Source organism: Cebus imitator, unplaced genomic scaffold, assembly GCF_001604975.1.
Source record: "Cebus imitator isolate Cc_AM_T3 unplaced genomic scaffold, Cebus_imitator-1.0 Scaffold219, whole genome shotgun sequence".
NCBI classification, from domain to species: Eukaryota; Metazoa; Chordata; class Mammalia; order Primates; family Cebidae; genus Cebus; species Cebus imitator.
In genome coordinates this window covers 1,669,314-1,690,160 of record NW_016107534.1, presented here as the reverse complement: position 1 = coordinate 1,690,160, position 20,847 = coordinate 1,669,314, and the positions used below count along the sequence as shown (strand labels likewise).

The following is a 20,847-nucleotide window of genomic DNA, read 5'->3' as shown; positions in this document are numbered from 1 at the left end:
TTCCCCTCCCTGTGTCCATGTGTTCTCATTGTTCAACTCCCACTTACAAGTGAGAACATGCAGTGTTTGGTTTTCTGTTCCTGTGTTAGTTTGCTGAGTATTTCCATCTTCATCCATGTCCCTGCAAAGGACATTAACTCATCCTTTTTTGTGGCTGAATAGTAATTCATGGTGTATATGTGCCACATTTTCTTTATCCAGTCTATCATTGATGGGCATTTGGGTTGGTTCCTGTTCTTAAGCCTTCAACCCCATTTTTGCTTCCTTTATAAAAGTCAGCTCTTGTTTATATCATTACAAAAAGTAGAGGACATTTGTTTATGCCCTCTTTTCACATAAGGATTTTTTTTTTTAATATTCTGCCCCTTTTTTGGAGGAAGAGCTGTTCTTCTGTTTCAAGTCCAGCACTTCCACCCTTTCCTGTCTACTTCACTGGACTTTCTTCCAACAACTCCTCCTCTTTACCCCTCCCCTGCTTCTGTCTCCCTGTTCACTAGCTCTTATTCCTCAACCTACAAACATGCTCAAATTCCTTTCAGTCAAAAAATAAACTTCTACACTACCTTCAACCTAGGTACTGCCATCTAGTCTGTCAGCCTTTCATGTTCTTTCATACTACCCTGTTTTGGTACTGATTCTGTCACATTGTAATTGTTTATTTCCTTGTTTTCCTTCTACATCAGACTGTATGCTTCTGAGAAATCTGTCTCTTAATCACAGTTGATTCCTCAAAGCCCAGGCTAGTTCTAGTGCATAGTGGGCATTCAGTAAATATTTTTTGAATAAATGAATAGACAATATTAAAGCCATGCCTATGCCATTCACTTTGTGAACCATCTGCAATTTTTTTCTACCCCTACATTTCAATTGAAAGTTCACTTGACGGTCACCATGTGAAATCTGGTGGCTTCTTTCTTTACATCACGCTTGACCTCTGCAACCATTAATGCTTACAAATTTACCTCCACATATTCATGGTCACCTATAACTGGGTAACTTTGGGCCAGTCTCAGTATTGCATTCAAAAGAAGCAAACAAGCCCCAAACCTTCGGAAAGTAGTGAACTTCTGTAATATTTTATTGAAGTCTTCTAAAGAGATAGAAATATACAGTTACATAAAGCTCAGCAAACTTAAAGTAAGTTCTCTTTACCCATGTTTTTTCCCAAATCCTTACACAGCTTGGCAACTTCAAACTCTCTTCTGTAACAATTCACCCAAAACTTGTAGAATGAGAAAGTAAACTATGTTTTCAACAAAACAAAACAAAACAACCCTTGTCTTTTGTCCCCTTTCTTCATCTTCTGTGTTCATTTTCTTCCAAGAATAGATTATTCTTTCCAGTTGAAATCACTTTAGCCTTTTGGCTTCTTCCAACCAAGTTCTTTCCTAAACCAATTATCTTAGTATTCCAGAAGTCCAGAAGCATTGTCTTGATTTCATTTGGTTTGCTCTTATCAACTTTTTTTGCATAATTTTATTTAATCTTAATGTCTCACATCAGTTAGTATTCCCTGACCTTCTGAGTGTCCCCCTTCTGTGTCTCTCATTTATAACTTTCTTGAAATAATATTTGTATCTCTTCTCTAGGCTATACATTTCTTAAGGGTAGGGGTCCTGTCTTTTTTTTTTTATACTCCTGTATCCAGCATAGTACCTGGAACATGGTAGATATTGATAAATGTTTGTTGGACTGATGCTTCTGTGAAATTTAATACTTTCTCTTTTGCCACTGGCTTTTGTTACTAGGTCTTTAAATATGGATTAAGGTTTCCTTAATCTCTTTGTTTTTATATTATTTTAGTGAATCCTCCATTCCCAATGTATCACTTATCACTTCTATAAAGATGACTCCAGGTCCATTTTCTAGTCTGGCTGTTCTCCTTATTATAAGACCATTTGTTTTCAAAGTTGCATGTCAGACATCTCCACATGAATCTGTCTCCAGTATCTTAAATGCAACAAAAAACTCAGTAATCCAAACTTATCTTCCTTTTAAAATTTGTTCCTTCCGCAGATCACACTGCCACGTGTGTACCTATGCAGCAATCTTGCATGTTCTTCACATGTACCCCAAAACCTAAAATGCAATAAAATAAATAAATGGGAAAAAAATGTTAATATAGCTGAATTTATTAATTTTGTCAAAAAAAATTTTTGTTCCTCCGTTATGTGCTCCTTGTCTCAGTTATTCTAACCCCTACCCTTCCAGTTACCTATGCTAGTTAGAATCATGGCAAATGCCTTAACTTCTTTCTTTTACACTCTCCCTAATCTGTGATCAATGCCTGTCCATCCTGCCTCTGAATGTTTCTCACACTTGCTTCCCCTTCCCATCTCCACTTTTAGTAATTTTGTTATCATTTACCTTCACTATTGCAGTAGTCTCTTAACTGACCTCTTCTCTAATCTGTCTTCCATGCTGTTAGGAATATCTTCCTAAAACACAGATCTGTTGTTACTGTATGTTCATCACTTGACTAATTTACTTATCTTTCAGGTCTCTGCCAAATGTCATTTCTAAATAAAGATAATATGTCAGCCTCCCTTGTTGCTTTGTTTCATGTTTCTTTTCTACTGTCATCTAATACAGTTTGTGATTACGTTTATATTGCACATTGATTTGTTTAATGTATTTCTTCCCACTGGAGAGATTTATGTAAGAGACTAGGGACAGTTCTGTAGACCCTGGGCCTATCACAATGCTTGGGACATAGTAACACTTGCCTGTGTAACTCCTATCTGCTGAATGAGTGGATGGATAATAGCAAAGCACAGGCAGTACAGACAAACAGATACCAGATAGCAAAGGCAGGGAAGTTACAGAGTCCTCGAATCTTACTACATTTCACAGACCTTACTCTGTAGTTTAAAATAGTATCGGTCTTCTCCCATTTGCTTTTTGCGTTTATTTCCCTAAGGATGAGGCTGAACAAATTATTACCCTATACTTACACTTTAGTAGAGCACCGTGGACCCTTTCCAATCAGAAGAGGGAATCAGATTTGACGATGAGTCAATCAAAGCAGTTGTAGTGTCACACTTGTCTCATGGAGGCTATTTGTATTTCTGAGGAAATTCCAATCAAATAACAGATTACTAGACTTTTTTCCTGGTCAAAATATTATTTTGGGGCATTTTCTGCAAAAAGCTTTTTGGGAAAGGTGGCTCTTAGCCTGGGGCTTGGAATAATTGTATCTCTGTGATTGTCTTGGAATAATTCTGTCTCTATTGGAACTGTTCACATGGTGAGTCTGAGGTCTCATAGAGAACCCTCACTATGCAGCTTCTCATGTATTTGGCATCTTAGGAGAGAATTATATTCAACATAGTTTTGCTTTAAGCTTTTTATTTGGTACCAGCAGTTTTGCCTTAAGTTCTAAAGCTTAATGACAAAACTGTGTTGAATGAGAACCTTTCCAAAGGTATACTTTTCTACAAAAGCTGAGTTTGTTCATCCAGAGTCATCAAGAATAGGTTATGTTTAGAATACATGGAATGAATGAATATCAGTGAATTCAAGAACATAGTTTATGGGCTAAATTTTATTGGACTTTTGAATTTCTTTATATATAATTCCATTCACCCATTTATTCATCCATCTATACTTGAGCAACTGCTTTATGCCAAGGACTGTACTAAACATTTAGGATTTGAAGAAAAATAAGACTTAATTACTCTCAAGAAGTTTATAAGTCTAAGCTTTTTTCATGTCAGAGGCCAGAGTGATTTTTTTCCTTTTTTTCCACTCAGGCTGAAGTACATAGTGTGTAATCCTAGTTTACTGCAGCCTCCTGGGCTCAGGTGATTCTCCTTCCTTAGCTTCCTGAGTAGCTGGGATACAGGCCTGTACCACCATACCTAGCTAATTTTTATTATTTATTTTTTGTAGAGATGAGTTCTCTCTATGTTGCTTAGGCTAGTCTCGAATCCTGGCCTCAAGCAATCCTCCTGACTTGGCCTTCCAAAGCGATGGGATTACAGGCATGCCCACCACACCAGACCTTAGAGTGACTTTTCTAAAGTGTAAATTCGTGCTTCATCTTTTTCCAAGGTCTCAGCTTGGAATGTCCCCTTGTGTTACTCCCCTCTCCTCTTTTAGGACTCCTCTCTTAGGAACTCTCCCTGCCTTTCCAAGGCAGCTGTAGATATCCCTTCAATGTACTCATCCCACCCTCTCCCTCTCCTGCTGTGGCAGTTACTACCATGTTTTGTAACTACGTGTTTATTTGAGTCTGCCCAGCTAGACTGAAAAAGGCCCTTGAAGGCAGGGCTGCGTCCTTGTGTCCTGAGTGCTGAGCACAGTACCTAGTACACAGTTTCTGATCAATAGAATTTATGGAGGGAATGCATTTTGGATGGAGGCTGTTGGTAAAGTGACCTGCCAAAATGCTCTAGTATCATGTCAGGTTCAGTCTTCTTTGCTCATTATTGATGAGCAATACTAACTTATGTCTTTATTCTTAACTTAATTACACTCAAGCACACATTTGCATGCTTCATTACATATGTGCCTTAGTGATATCAGTGATACTGATAAAATATTTTTTCATATTTTAGTTCTCATGTTTTTGAGTCTTTATTTTAACTTTGTTGTTGATTGAATTATTTGAGTTGCTATTAGTATAAAGCTGCCCTCTTGGATGACTTACCATGTTAAAAAAAATCACAAGTAATATTATTTGCTAGTGATACCTTGTGATTTCAAATGTATTTTGTTCAAGCAAAGAACCAGTTCGGATTTCTTTGGAGAAGGGCATACATCTGAGTTGACCTCAACTTTTCGGTAGGACAGAATATTGAATCTATTATAAAGGATTATATGTAAATATATAAATTAACATTTGTCTGTTTTACAAAATAGAGTGCCTAAAACATGAATATATAAAATGTTATTTTCAATGTACTAGAGAGTTTGGTATTTAAAGGAGTTCTGTACTTTGGTAAAGCCAAGATTCCTTTGATTACACTAGTGGTTGATTATTTAATCAGGATATAAATTCAAATTGCCTACAAAATTTTGAAAACATGCAGATGTCTGGCTTACTCCACATCTATGAGATTGTAATTTCTAGTGGTAGTGTCCAAGCTTCTGTATATTTTGTACCAATTACCTGGGGAATTTGATGAGTTAGCCGGAACTACTCAACTATATAAACCAAAGAACCTTAAACCTTAACATATATATGTGGGACCTTGTTAAAATGCAGATTCTGAGTCAGGAGCTCTGGGTGTGACATCCATGTGATGTCTGTGCTGATGGTATATGATCCACACTTTGAACAATAATGCTATAAATAATAACCCTCTATATTTTAAAAGATTTTCTTTTTTTAAAAAAATTATTTAAGTGTGGTGTATCTGTTCCTACTCTTGCTTATTCTGTAAGACGAGTGTAATGGGCTTTAGATCCAGTCTAAAATAGTTTTGTTTTGGATATTGTCTTCCATTAAAGTTTTAGTACACAGAGGATGAAACTTTGTCCTTCATTTTTTCCAGTGATCATCAGATAAATGATAAGCATGAATCTAAAAGTCATTTCTCATTTCCAATCCTCCTGTCAGCTATGGTCCTTTGAGGTCAAATAAAAGATGAGTAGAAGAGCAAGTCATCTGTTCAGAGACTCTGTTGCCTCTTAAAAATCTCAACTCTGAAAATTACATACGCTTAATTTTCATTATGATATTGTTAGGACTAGGTGTGTTTATTGTTTTTTAGGCATTGACAATTTTGTTTTTTGATAGGCTCTATTTAAAAAATAACTTTAATTTCTTTATTTAAAAATATTTTCCTTTCAGGTCCTCTTCATTATATTTTTAATTTGGTATGTTCCATACAGAGGTGGAAATAGAGTTACAGCTTTTAAATAACTAAATTATCTTTGCTGCTAAGAATTAAAAATAATCCAGACTTTACTGGGTTGAACATATGAAGCTGAAGGGATGCCGGGGCTGTGATATGTGACAGGAGGTTTACTGATGCAGTTGATTTGGGGGCTTTGGGGTGGTGGCAGCTAGAATTGTTTACCTGCTACTGATGGCGCAGATGGTGTCCTAGGTATGCAGGCAAACAGGTATTTGCTGGGTTGAATTAACCCAAATTCCTTTTAGTCTCTTGAGTAATGCAAGCCTTTGTATTACATGTTAATTAAAGAGTTTATTACTTGTAAGACTAGTTGTGTTTGAAATGAGGCATTTGCCTTTTAAAAGTTGAAGATTTCAACTTAGCACACTTTATTGAATAGAAGATGAAAGAAATTATTTAAAAATATGATCAGGGACAGATTAGTAGTAATTAGCAAGTTAAATGAAACAATTTCTTAGCTCTGTATCAAAAGTTAAAGCGTTCCATCATTATTTTTCAGATTTCACTGTCTTACATTGACTTGTTTCATTCAGTCAGTAAACAAATGAGCTCCTGCTTTGTGTGAGGCACTGAGTCAGGTACAGAGCTAAGCAATGCAGTTCCTCTTCAAGTATGATGGAGGAGGAATACATTATAAGGACATAGAAGTGGAATATTAAGGCACACTGAGGAGTTAGGAAATACTTATAATTCCTAAATTTATTCTTGAGTTTTGAAAGGGATAGGCAGAAAAAGTTTTCATGTAGGTACAGAAACATGAAATCTCATGTAGATTAAAGGAAGGAGTATGAGACAGGGAAATTGACAAATCAAGAAGGCTTTTATGTACCAAGTAAATAGTTTGAACTATATTTCAAGATTAGGAATAGCTGTTGAAATATTTTAAAGGCATACGATAGCATCAAGGGGACTGAATTGGAGTAGGGGTGGGGAGGTAGGATTGTGTGGGGGAAATCAATTAGGAGACTGTTTCAGAAGTCTAAGAGTGATAGGACCTAAATTCAGGTTTTGGCAATGAGACTATAGAAAAGGATACAGATAAAATAATTATTTCAGAAATGAAATTTTCCAGGCAGTGGAGACGAAGAAAGAATCTAGCGTGATTCCATTTCAGACATTGTGGTTGAGCAGGTGGGTGGCACCCTTCTTCAAGGCAAAGAATACAGAAGGAAGAACACTTTTCCAGGGGGAAATGCTGAATTAAATTTTAGATTTGTTGAGTTTGAGGTGCCAGTGGGACATCTAATTGGAGATGCTTAATAGGAGGAGGATATACAGGTTAGAGGTCAGGAGAGAAATTGGCCAGGGGCTAGAGATTTAGAAGTCAGTAGTGTTCATGTAGTTGTTGAAGCCATAGACTTTGAAAGGATTACCAGGAAGAATAAATAGAATCAATGAGTTATGCTACTACATGAATTCTTTTCATTTATCATGTAATTTATGATAATACTAGCCTGTTTTAGTTTTTCATTTGGGACTAAGTATCTGGCTAGCTCTGGTTCTCTCTCTGTGTCTCTCTCTGTATCCCCTCACCTCCATATAAAATATGTAATATAACATGTATTTGATGTTACTCTGAGAAGTACTGAATAACGAAACTGTAATAGTATTAGGCAATGTGAATTAATTTATGTGTTGTGTTCAGAGAGCTTTTAAGATAAAATCTGTAAGACTTATTTTAAAAGATATTTCTTTAAAAAGGGAAAATCTTATTTTAAAAAATAAAGCAATTTATTAGTGTTCTTGGACTAAATAAGGTTTATTTGTTGAGTCCCATAGCTTTGATCTGTTCAGGAATTTTCATGGTTTAGTCTCCATGCCTCTGATCAAGGCAGGTACTGTCTGTGTGCCTAATCTAGTGAGACAAACTAGGAGAAAGCCATCTGGCTTATAAGATCCTGATAGAATCTGATGTAATCTGTATGAGAAACTTAAGTAATTTAGTATCCATAGCCAGAGTCTAAGAGAAAAAAGGTACTGTTAAAGGTTGAACCGATGATTTAAATATATGAATTATACTTTGCAAAGCTGCACTTTTTGGACTGGTGAATACGTAATTAATAAAATGTAGATCCTGCATTGTCATCCTGTGGCCCTCACTGGTTTTTCCCTTTTCCACCTCCTTTCTGGAGGAAGAACCTAACGATAAAACTGTTTTTGATTTTGCCATCTTGAAAACCACTAGTATTAAAAGTGGAAATTTTTGTCTCCTTGAAAGTGAAATGAAGCAGCCTATTTACCACCACCTACCCCCAGGCCGGTGGGTACTTATGAGGGCATGAAAAATGAATTTTTAGAAGTCAGCCCTGCTTGGGATTGAAACCATTCATTTAATAAAGAAAGCATAGGTCTGTATACCACTCAAGATGCCATTGGTCTATATCCAACTCTTTTGGCGTTAACTTTTAAAATATGCCTTTAAAGGAAAGAATTCCCAGGAGACTTTGTCAAGTTTCAATAGAGTAAATTTTATGAATGAGTTATAACTCCTAAAAACTGAAGCCAGTAATAGAAATGACAGACCTGAATTAGAAGAGGATAGCTATAATAAAACAACTTTTTGTTATTCTCTTATGATCTATAGTTAAAAAACCCACACATTTTTAAAGTTTTTTTGTTTTAATGCTTTGCAAATGGTTTCTTTATTTATCCTTTAAATTAATCAATAATGGGTATTAGCATTAAATGCTAATATCCACATCAAATAACACAAGGCACACTTCTGTAACACACAATTATATTAACCATAAACTTTAAATACCTGTTTTGAGTCTCTTTTTAAATAAATTTGTTTAAACATCATTTTTTGTTTTCCTGGCAAGCCTCTATATTCTCATTCATACCCCAGCAAATCACTAAGACATTATTGATGAAGATATGTGTATTTGGGTGTTTGAAGGATTGTAAAGTAGAATAGAATTTTAGAATATATGCTTTCTGCATTGAGGACTTCATTTGCTTTATAGCCTTCTTTATATTTATTTATATTCTTTCTTACCCTATGCCAACATTTAAGAAATACATTTTTGGAAATTTCTTACAAGGTTTATCAGTATGCTACCAATAACCACACACACACACATACACACACACACACACACACACCTTTTTATAAGTCACCAGATCACTGACAGAGGGTTTTTTGGTTTATTTTGTTTAGACATTTTTCATTTAGTAAAACCCACAGCACTGAATTTCATCGCCCAGGCCCAATTCACAAACTCAATCAATGGCAAAGTAAAACTGGCACCTCTTGATTTCTTGGTTTGTGTTTTTTGGGTGGAGCTGATTCCTGACTATGAAAGCTGTGTTAGGAAATAATATTAGGCACCTGCAAGAAAATACTGGAAGATGATTGCTAAACATCCTGTGTGTGATTTTCTCATACCTCACAGCCCGGCCTATTAAAAAGCTGGATTTAGATGTGTGTTGATCTTGCCTAGTCAGCCAGTTTTGATGTATTACTAGCATGTCACATTCCTATGTAGTATTCTTTACAGAAAATTTGGCAACCCAACATTTGAAAAATAATTTTTAATATTTTTAGCCAAGTTACTATTTAGAATCAAACTCTTTCTAAAACTAAATTCATCATCCTCTTATCTACGATTACTGCTCCCATCCTACTAGAACTGACTCTCCTTGCTTGGCTTCTTCATTTTATCCAGGCTACTTATCCGTTTTAATCTTTGCTTATTACACAGACTTCAAAGTCCTGTTTCTTCAATGAATCTGTTCTTGATAGTTCCAAGTCATGGAGACCTCTTCTGATAAATTCACATTTCCTTACCATTTATTTTTCACTTTCATCCTTTATGTTATTATTGCATTATTAATTACATTGCCCCACATGATTAGACCCTAAGCCCTTTGAGACCCAAGGCTTGCAGTTTTACTCTGCAGCATATAGGATTATGAAATAATGGGTCACCAGGCCTGTCCACATTCTCCTTGTCCTATAAGGTCTCAATAAGTTTTGATTTCTTTTTTATAGTGCCTTCTTTATGTCCTACTTGTCCTGGTTAAGCTTTCTATTGCTCTCTCTTGGTTACCTCTGGTTATTTTAGTATCTTCTGTTTATAAAGATTATGGATGATTTTTAGAAAATTCTTTTGGAGACAGGGGTGATTTTTCAGCTTTTTCCTATCTCAGGTTGAATTCTGAAACTCTACCACAAAAATTCTACCTCTTTATATTTACATTGAATATTTATTCAATAATTGAAATGTTTTGAGAGTGTGCATCTCAGAAGCAATAGTTTGGATATGTTAAAAAGGTGGGTTAACCACACTTTTGATACAGAATAAAAAGAAAGAAGAGTAAGTCATTGCATATTAAGGCTTATAGTTACTTTATTTAACACCTGTCATTTTGTATATACCTTTGATTGAGCCATAATTTTGTTAAGTTGTACATGGAGAATCTAGAGATTTCGTATTTTAAAATGGAAAAAATTGAGGTAAGTGATTGCACAAGGTCAAATGTGTAGCCGATGAAGAAGGCAGGGATAGAAGCCAGCTATCTCTTAAAGATTATTTTAATATGTAATAACATGTTTTTAAAAAGTACAAAAAGGTATACTGTGAAAGGTAAGTTTTTTCCCTACCCGATCTCACAGTTCTTCCATTACCTTCCCCAGAGGCAAGAAGTTACCAGTTTCTGGGGGTTTTAAGAGCTATTTCATGTATGTACAACCATAGAAGTGTATACATTGTCCTTCACACATATGGTAGCATATTATACATACTTTTCTGCACCTTGTCTTTTTTAACTTAACAATATGTCTGAAAATTGTAGAGCCTGGGATTTTTTTGTTCCTTGGTCCACGAGCCTTCCATCTTGCTACACTGCCTATTATTTAGACAACTGTTTTTTGTTAATATGAATGGACAGAGTATTAAATTATTTCTAGTATATGTGTTGAGTACCGCACATGCAACATGATGTAGTATTTCACATTTCTTTCAGGAAGAGAGGGTCACTGATTAATTTTGTCATAAATAATGTTGAAAGTTAAAAAATAAGGGAAATTTATAAATAGCTGTTACTGCTGTTTACTAAAAATAGCTAATTGTATATTTACTTTTCTATTCGAGAAAGAATTGGCAGATGAAGTTTCCAGGGAAATCATTTACCTTCAGACTTGGGTAAAAATTGGTACAGTATGTACAAACAGTTTATCTCAAGACTAGTGAGAAGCAGTGATGTTATAAGTATCAAACCACAGATGTTTGTTTCATGTTCTAAATTTTAAAATCTCCAACCTCAAATGCATATCACAGAAATAGTTTTTCATTTGTTTCTCAAAACAGTTTGTAACTATATCTTTTTATCTTGATATGACTCATGATCCTCTATATAAAGATACACCATTAATTTTGATCATTCTGGGGTTTTTTTGGCCAACTTATCTATCAGTGCAATTATTGCCTTAATTTTCAGAGAAAAATAGAGGCTGTCAGAACTATTTTATTTTAGATCTTGTGGACTAAATTGTATCACAAAAGACAAATCCATTAAAAAATGTGTCCCATGCCAAGTGTCCGTGATGATATTCATAGAGGTTGAGTACTTATATTTGAACTTTATGTTAGATAATTAGTAATTCTGCTTTCTTCCTAAAGATGGCAGGCCTTCTCCATGTATTATTTACTGTGAAATTCTGTTTGAAAATAGTATTAACTATTTTCCAACTGTTGTTGATTGGAAAAAAAAGTTAATCAGACTAAAAATATATTTTCATAACACCATCATCATAGTTAAAATTCAGTAGTTGAACAAGTAAGATCGTATTCTTGAGATTCATAGCTTTAGTGCAGCTTTTATATGTGTTATCCTCAACCCTGAATACAGGGTCCTAATTGCATTCTGACTTTGGAATTCTTGATGTGAGATAATGAACTAAAAGTCTTGTCAAGAATTGTGATGAGTCATATTAGGATCCTGCTATATTTATTAATTTTCTCTCCTGTGGAAATGATGTCAGGAAACAAAAACTGGCCAACAAAAGATCCCAAAAAGAACAACACCCCTAAATAATGATATATTGCATGTATTTGTGGACACCTGAAATGTTTTTACATTTATTCTTTGGTAAAAGTTTATATGTCCAAGTTCTTGAACTTTTTCTTTTTGCTTAGGTGACTGATTCTTTTAATAAGCAAAATAAGTACTTATTGGTCCCATTGGGAAAAAAAAGAAACACCTTTGGCCTTCTCTGCTGTAACAACTAAGCTCACAAAGTAGTGCTCTAGATCATGGAAAAACACTATGTGACACACTCATCTTCCCCATAGGAATGCAACTGCCACTCAGACCAGATATTGTTCAATATTCAGAGCATCCTTTCTACTAGACCAGGCCACAGATGTACAGCCACCTTTTACTTTCTTCATTTCTTACAGAGGTGTTATAGACTTCCTCCTTTAATACATTTTTTTCAATTAAAATTTATTACAGTTGAGCTAATTAATGTATGTAAAACACTTAGCCCAATTCCTGGCATACAGTAAGTACATGATAACTATTATTATGAATAAGCATAACTGGTTTTGAGTCCAAGTCACCCTGTTAGTTGCAATATCAAAGACAGTCTTTTGGGCCATTTTAATAGATGAGTGTGATCCATCTTTTACATTTTGAGTTATTTTCATCCTTTAAATCTTTTCATTTAATTCTTCAATTTCATTTCATTTAACCTTAACATTGATTCCATAAGCTAATTAGGACAGTGCCTTTGACTCTGTGTGATTTTGCTATTGTTTTAACTTTGAGATTTTTATTCTTTTAAATTTCAGTTTCTCGCTCTGAAATATCCCGTTCTCCATATTTCCCCCATGTGTAATGTGAATCTGTTGGAAGAGATGAAGTTACTGCTCAGTTCCAGAATACATTTGATTTTATATCTTATTTGAGTATATGATGACAGTTGTAGCCCTTTCCATCTAACTGTGCTTGGTTTCATTTTAAGCTCTGTTTAAATTCTTTCTCATAGAGTGTAAAGGTGTTTTGAAAATGGTAGCAGCATCTGAATCCTTAGAAGGATGGCTATGGCACTGGGAGGTTGTGATTGAAAATCCATGGGTAAAGGTAGGATTTCAGCAGTCAGCAATGACCCTACAACCCTGACAGATTCACAACTGACAAAACATTTTGTGTGAAAATGAGTACAGAAAAGAATGATTCAGATGAGTCAGTTGGTTACCCCAGAAAAAATATTCATTGTCAGTCTTCTGCTCTCCCATCCATCTGGGAGGTGAATTACTCTTTTAAGAGTGGCAAAGAAGATTCAGGAAAACTGGAGAAATTGCCACAGCTCTTTCTGGTGCTTATAAAAATACATATTATGGTGGATTTTTGAAGGTGGTGGACTCAGAATCACATTTTGAGAACTGGGGTCAAAGGTAGGAACCATTGTCGGAGTTCAGAAGAGAGAGAGATCATTCCAGGCTGCAGTACTCAGGGAAAGCTTAATGAAAGAGATTGGCTTTGGTCTGGATCTTGAGAGATGGACAGAATTTGAATAGATCAGAGGAGAGAGAAAACATTTTTCAATGGGTGAAATGCCAAGAACAAAACTACAGAGGCTGGAAACAGTAGTGTAAGGAAATGCAGAATCAAATAGTTTGACTCAAGGGTTCTTAAATGGGGCCCATGAAAGAAAATTGAGGTCTTCTGTCAGATGACACCACTCACTTCAGACTTGGAAGAAATGGGCAGCTATGCATATTTCTCTTCAGCATGCAACTGGATGAAACTGTTGATGCCTCTCAATGCATCCAGCATCACATTTTCATGTGCTTGCTGATGTCATCAAAGGAGAACTCCATTTTAGCACACCTTTTGGAAGCTGGAAAGACTGTTACATCTTCAAAATAATCTTAAGTAGAAGAAGAAAAATTGCTCTCTGAGGGGCAGCTGGTGCACCTGTGATGTCAGGAACACAGCATGGTTTTCCTGCTTGATGAGGAAAGGATTGCTGCACGTTATTGTGCCTCGTTACTTTCCATATCAGCAGCTGTCGCCACCTTTCCAAAAGGTGTTGCCAAGAAATAGGAACAGGGTGTGATGTTTTTCTCTAACCAGACAGAAATCTGCTGAGTTTCCAGAAGTCTTAATTGAACTTGAAGGCAGAGGAAATAATGTGACTCGAGTCTAACTTGAAAGTCTTAGAGGAATTTGGTGTTCCAGTATGCAGGCCACCTTAACCTGGCAAATTCCATTCTATGCAATTTTGCTTTGGTTCTATTAAATATGTACCTTTGCTAGTCAAGGATTTCAGCACTTGTTGCCATAGGGAAAAAGTTGTAATGGATTATCAAAGATGAAGTATGTGTTGCCATATCAAAAGCCAAAGCACAATTTCAACTCATTTAAACTAAATCTCATTGAGATGTACTAGTGAAGTCAGAATTTTCTAAAATTTTTTTCCCCCAGGAAACAGCCATTTTTCGTTCAAAAGAGAAAGAAGGCATAATCCTTTATAAATATTGCTTATGTTCAGGAAATCAGTTTCTGGTGCAGTGAAACAAAGTATATGGTGTATGCATTTCTGTGCATGTTTCTGGAGGAGGAAGTCCATATCTTTAGTCAGAACCTCATAACCAGTCTTTGACTTCCCTGAACGGCTAAGAACTATTGATTTAACTATTGTGGAGACAGTGGGTTGCTCTGGATAAATCTGAGCAAAGAAATGACAGGAAATCAGCTCATCTGAAGAATATGGGATGTGAAGCTTTGGCAGGACAGTGGTGAGTGATTTAGGGATGCAGGTTAACCCCCACATCTGAGTAATCTGAAGGTAATTTTCTAGATAGAGCTTCTCAAAGGTAGGAACATTATTTTTTTGTTCTTACTGTCTGAGGACAGTGCAGGAGATATAATAGGCACTCCAAAAATGTCAAGTTAAATTGAAATCACTGTATGGTTAGTGAAAGCTGGACTGTAGCACCAATAATAAATGCTCTTCTGTCTTATCTGTATTTAACACTGTTTGGTTACAACATTTGGTGAATAATAAGATTTTTGAGAGAAAATGTTTTATAAAACGCCCCTACGACCTTCATTTTATTCAGCAGCAGTTGGTTAACAAAAACTTTTGGACTTAAGGGGATTTGTTCTCTTTGGACATTTTATTTTTTTCTGATTATTTATTTATTTATTTATTTTTACCAAAAGCATGCTTCCAGACACAATAATTGTATCCAGTACCTTCAGGGTGAAGGAAACTTACAGGATGGTGTGAATACTTATGTCATCACATGTTGCTTTTAAGCAACAAAGCAACATTCCAATAAACATCTAATCTTGGATTTGCTCATCATTAAATAAAATCAGCCTGGCAACTCTGAGCTCACTTTAGCTTAAAATATATTTGAAACTTATAATGGATCTTCTATAAATCTAATAACAAAGCCCTGGAACCCCTCTCCTGTGTTAAATTGATATAATTTTATTATCACTTTTATGCACATTCCTGGAACAAGGTTTAGCAAAACCAAGACTCCATAGGTATTAACTTAAAATTTTAAATTAATTTATGATTGGGAGACCAGGATGTTAAGCTTAGATTCTAGTTCATTGTCATATTTTAGTTTTGATCCCACTGAATTATTTCAAACTAAAGAGAAATTCATTGAATTACTGTAAAACATTGGTATTACCTAAAACATTTGTCCCACATTTTTCTGTTTTTAGCAAACTTTGTGTTCCCAAGTCAGTGGAAATTACAAATCAAATTACATTTTTCATTTCTCAAAAGCCCAGAATTTTTTTTCTGAAATGGAAATTCTTACTATAGTTAAATAAAGTATAGCATCACAAAAGACAGTGGCTTTGATTAACTGCAAAATGTTTAAGTAATAAACTCTTCTGTAATAGTGTAATTTACACATAACTTTTGAGGAAGATAAACTACTTCGAGAACTACCTATTCATTTAAAAAAACTTTGATGTCCACCACTTTGCTACCCAATAGAAAATAAATACTTTCATGAATTTGAATTGAGATAAATGTACAATGGGTACATAAAAATGGAGTAAAATTCCTTGTAGTATATATTTTTTACTATAAAACATGCTTATAGTGTGAAATTTGGGAAACATAAGTTAAAAAAGGGTTACCTGCAGCTTTATCAGCTGGAGATAACTGCTTAACGTTTTGGTGTGTTTCTCTCCATTCTTACAAAAGTGATGTGTCATTTGTACACACATGTACACGTAAGTATACACTCGCATATGGTACAAATGGAGATGAAACTGATTTTTTTCATTGCATATATCAATTCTTTTCCATATCATTAGATATCATTTTACAGCATTATTTTAATAGCAGTTTAGTATTCGCTATAAGAAAAAGACTATAACCAATACCTTATTGTTGGGTATAGGACATTTCCATTCTTTTTGCCCTTTTTTCTTGCATTTTTTTTTCTATTATAGATACTGAACTGAACACCCTGTATGAAAAATTTGTACGTATTCATAATTATTCTTTAAGGGAAAATTCTCAAGCCAGACTTTCTGGGTCAAACAGTATTCAGCCATTTAAGGGTTTTGATACATTTTCCTAAATTGCCAGCCAGTTGTTGCATGAGACCTGAATTGGATCTGTTTTCCTCTGACCACTGCAGTTTTCTCTCGTGGCACCCTGCTGGGCGAAAGTGGCACTGCACTGCCCGTGGGTCTGCAGCTCTTGCGGGGCTGAGAGGCGTCGGCGCGCTTTCCCTGGTTTCTAACCCGCGTGTCTTTGTCTTTCCTTCCTGGGGACCGCTGCCACCCGTGCGGGCCGAAGCCTCGCGAAGCCGTCGCCCCGCAGCGCCGCCGCCCTGCGCCCGGCCGCCCCCGGGAGCCGCTGCCCGCCCGCGGGCGCCGTCACCACGCGTCAGGCTGCAGCCAGCTGCCGCGCCAAGCTCCGCGGTGGCGCCGCCCGGGAGCGCCAGCTCGCATCTCGGGGCCTGGGTAAGCCCGCAGCCCCGTGAGCAGCGCCGCTGCCTGGCCGCCGGCGGAACCTCGCCCTCCCTTCGCACCACGGTACCTCAGGCGCCTCGCCGCGGCCGTCTCCACGGGCAGTCCTGTCATCCGCAGACTCCTGAGTCCTCTGCCTCGCCTCAAACCCCTCTCATCGGCCCTGATTTGAGCCAGGACTCTCCCGCGAAGCCCTCTAGAGGACCACGTGCCTTAGGGACGGGTTGGGGCGGCCTCCGTACGAGTCGTGACTGCTCCAGGGCAGTATGTCCTCTGCCTGCCAAAATCCCGGCTTCTTTGAGAATCTTGTCACTGGACAATACCATCTTTTTTTTTTTTTTTTTTTTTNTTTTTTCCAGCTTGTAATTTATAGATTTCCTATTCATAGTGAGTTTTGTCATAATTAGTTCTTCAAAGACTAGCTCCTACTTGAACCTTCACCTCAAATCCTGGCATCGACAAGCTAGTTCCCCAGCCCCCAAGACCCCCCACCACCACTACCACAACCACAACCCCAAATATTGCCATCTGCTAGAAGATTGTTTTAATAATATTGTCCATATCCTCAGTGAGTGTGGGGTGCTTAACTGTGGTTGACCTTGAACTCCAACATCTAGTCCCCACCTTCCTATAACTTCATCTCCAGTGATCATTTCTCCCCTTCAGACTCAGTCCTTGCTCCTACAGTTCTAGACCTTGTCATCGTTAGAATCCGCATCCTCTCTGCAGTCTTGTCTGTGATGATCATTACCTCTCAGATCTCCTGCTCCAGGGAGTGGAGGTGATGACAGGTCCCCCTGCCTTCCCAAGGCATTTACTGCTGGGTTTGCACTGAGGCCATGCTTTTCCAGCACGACTCCCAGTCAGTGATCGGGCACAGCATGGGGTGTTGGAGGTGGCACGTTCATGGAAGATGCAGGACTCCTCTGATGAGCAAGTTTGGCTTGGGAACACCTGAGCGCCCTGGTTGAAACTTTCTGAGAACTGTGCTGCATGCACTCTGAGGCTCTTGGGCCCAGTTCCCCTCTCCTTTTCACAGATGTCAGACCCGTATTATAATATGAAGTTTCTCTTGCCCTTTCCTGCTTCCTCCCCTTTATCCTTCACAGGAGCTCCCTCAATAAAACTCTTGCACACTGAACCCTGTCTTGGTGTCTGCTTCTAAAAGGACCTGAACTAGCACATCATCAGACATTCCATGCTCCAATCATTATCTTCCTATCCTAGATTTGTTGCTCACTGGCAGCTAATTCGTTTGCTTCCTTTTTTCCACTATTTATCAGCCCCTGTCTTGCATTCTCATCCTTGCTTAGCCTAGATTCTCTGGTCCATTATCATCATCATTCTCCTTGAAATACAATGTTTTCAGCACTCTTGAACCTCAATTTCTATTTATTTTCCTGACAAAATCTCAATTATGGATAAATCTTACCATCTGCCTTCCATGGGCCTTTCTGGGACAACTGAACATTTTGTTTGAGAAAACCACACAATTCAACCAACTAATTTTTGCTTTCAATCCATTAACTCAGACCTCAAGTTGGTGCTGTTGTTCCTACCTTATCTCAGTTCCTAAACATCTGAAACTATTGTTCATACCTTTTCATCTCCTTAAAATGTTCTGATCTTTTCCTCCCCATTTGCTTCACATTTCGCTAAGAAAACAGAATTTACTACATACAGACTTCCTCATCTTGTCACCACAAGACCCTCCAACCCAGCTACCTTGGTAACCTTCCTTTCTGTGATAGGGAACTTCACAGGCAAGTCCCTCCTTTCATGCCCCAAATCCCGGCCCCTTTGCCTTTTCAAGGACTTCCTCCTTAGGTTTTCCCTTTTCTCTCTTCTGCATCCTCAATCCTGCCTCCTCTCAATGGATTATTCCCTGTACGTGTGCTCCAGTGTATTTCATTTTAACCACACCTTTCCTCGTTCACATCTTCTCCATCTGTGAGCCATTTCTCAGCTCCCCTTTAGAACTAAACTTTTTAATGGCGTTGTCTATTCTTTCCTATGGGGATACTGCGACACCAGTCCTACCTGGTCTCTCTGCCACCATTCTTAACCACTCCAATACATTTTTGATAGAGTGGCAGCAATAGCCTTTCTCACAAATCGAATTAAGCAAATTGTTGCTTTTAGGGTAAAATCTAAACCCCTTACCATGGCTCACATAACCTTGCACAATCTGACCCTTACCTACCCTTCTACCCCAGTCTATGCTCCTCTCTTTATTGCCCACTTGAATGCAGCCACACTAATTTCTCCAATATGCCAAAATATTTTCTGCACCTCAGGGGCCTAGGAAATGATGTTCTGTCTATTTAAGCTGCTTTTCACAGCCATCCTCTCTCCCATCACAACCCTATCCTTTAGATAACTGATGAAATATAACATTGAGAAAGACCTGCACGGAGCACTCTATTGAAAGTAGACCCTACCTTTCTCTCTTCCCGTTTGCTGTATCAGTCCTCTGTTTTCTTCATCACTCTAATCCTGTATCTCAACTTGTAACGTTATTTACTTGTTTATTTACCTTTTGGGGAGGTCTATTTCCCATACTAGAAAGTATAAAGGAAGAGACCATGTTTGGTTGTCTAGATTCTTCAACATTGTATTCTCCACCTGTAGCACAATATTTTACACATATTAGGTGCACAATAAATATCTGTTGAAGGGATGAATGAACATATTTGGTATTTTTTCTGTTGAGGGTTCACTTTTTATTGATTTGTAAGAACTCTTTATATATTAAAACCACTAACCATTTGTTTGTTCTGTATGCTGCAGACATTTTGTCCTTTGTCAGATATCTATCAATTTAATCCATGATGTCTTTGATAAACAGAAATATTGCAGTTTTCATTTAGATAAATCTGTCTTTCATGATTTCTGCTTTTGATGATATGTTTAAAAAGGTCTTCTCTTTCCCAATGTTACATAAATATCTGTCTTTTTATTTTAATTTTTTAGATTTGAATTTTTACTCCAAATGGAATTTATTTTTGATATAGGTGTGATTAAGGGTCTAAATATTTATTTAGTTGTTACATCATCATTTATTGAAAACTTCCTTTTCTACTGTTTTAAAAATTCCACGTTTATCAAATATTAAATTCTTACACACACTTGCAGTGGTTTCTGAATTTATTGTTTGTTTAATTTTTTTGTATCCTTTGTTCCTGAACCATGCTGTTTTAGTTATTGCCATTTTATCATTTGCTTTACTGTGTATTTAGCATCTTAATTAATGGGATAAATGGTACTTTTTTTTTTTCAAAATATTTTTGGGTATATTTGTGCATGTATCCTCCCAGGTAAGCTTTAGTTATGTTTTGATTATGTTCCAAAAGAAATTCTATTGCAATTTTGTTTAAGATTGCTTTAACAGTATAGACTAATTTGGGGAGAATTGCCAACTTTGTAATATTAAATTTCTCGTTTAGGAACTTGTCATGTGTCAAGGTTACTGAAGACAATTCCCAAATGTTCTTTAGTAATTTTGTATGTCTTGCATATTTTTATTAATTGCATTATTAGCCATTTCATTTATTTTATTGCATTTGAATGGGATCATTTTTCCATTATGTTTTAATAACCGATTGCTCCTTCTGGGGTCAAGCTATTGATTTTTGTATTTGGTAGCTTTTCTGAAACCCTTCATTAATACTCCTAGTTGATTCTCTTTTAAGTAGTCAGTCATTTTAAGTATAATTAATGATGATTTTTCTCTCTTTCTTTGTAGTACTTATATCTTATGTGTTAAATAAGTGATGGTGATAACTTTGCCCTTATTCCTGAATTGTTAGGTATGCCATTAAATTTTACCAACTTTTAAATGTTAGCTCTTAGACTGAAATACAGATCTTTATCAGGTTAAGGATGTGGTTTGCTGGTTCAAATAAGCTGAGCATTTTATTGGAAGCTGTTCAGTTATATTAACCATACTCTAGGCAACTAGAAATGATCATGTGGTTTTAATCCTCTGGCCTATTATCACAATAAATAATGTTAATAG

General features: G+C 36.6%; 1 protein-coding gene across 1 annotated transcript in view; it reads left to right on the top strand.

The window, feature by feature from the left end:
* The window catches only part of ZNF800 (zinc finger protein 800), a 48,924-nt gene extending 30,954 nt beyond the window's left edge, over nucleotides 1-17,970 (top strand). The window contains exon 6 of the mRNA XM_017549480.2: nucleotides 16,657-17,970. Coding sequence (XP_017404969.1) covers nucleotides 16,657-16,843 — 187 coding nt within the window. The 3' untranslated portion in view covers nucleotides 16,844-17,970. The remainder of the gene's footprint in view (nucleotides 1-16,656) is intronic.
* Nucleotides 17,971-20,847: the final 2,877 nt, after the last annotated feature.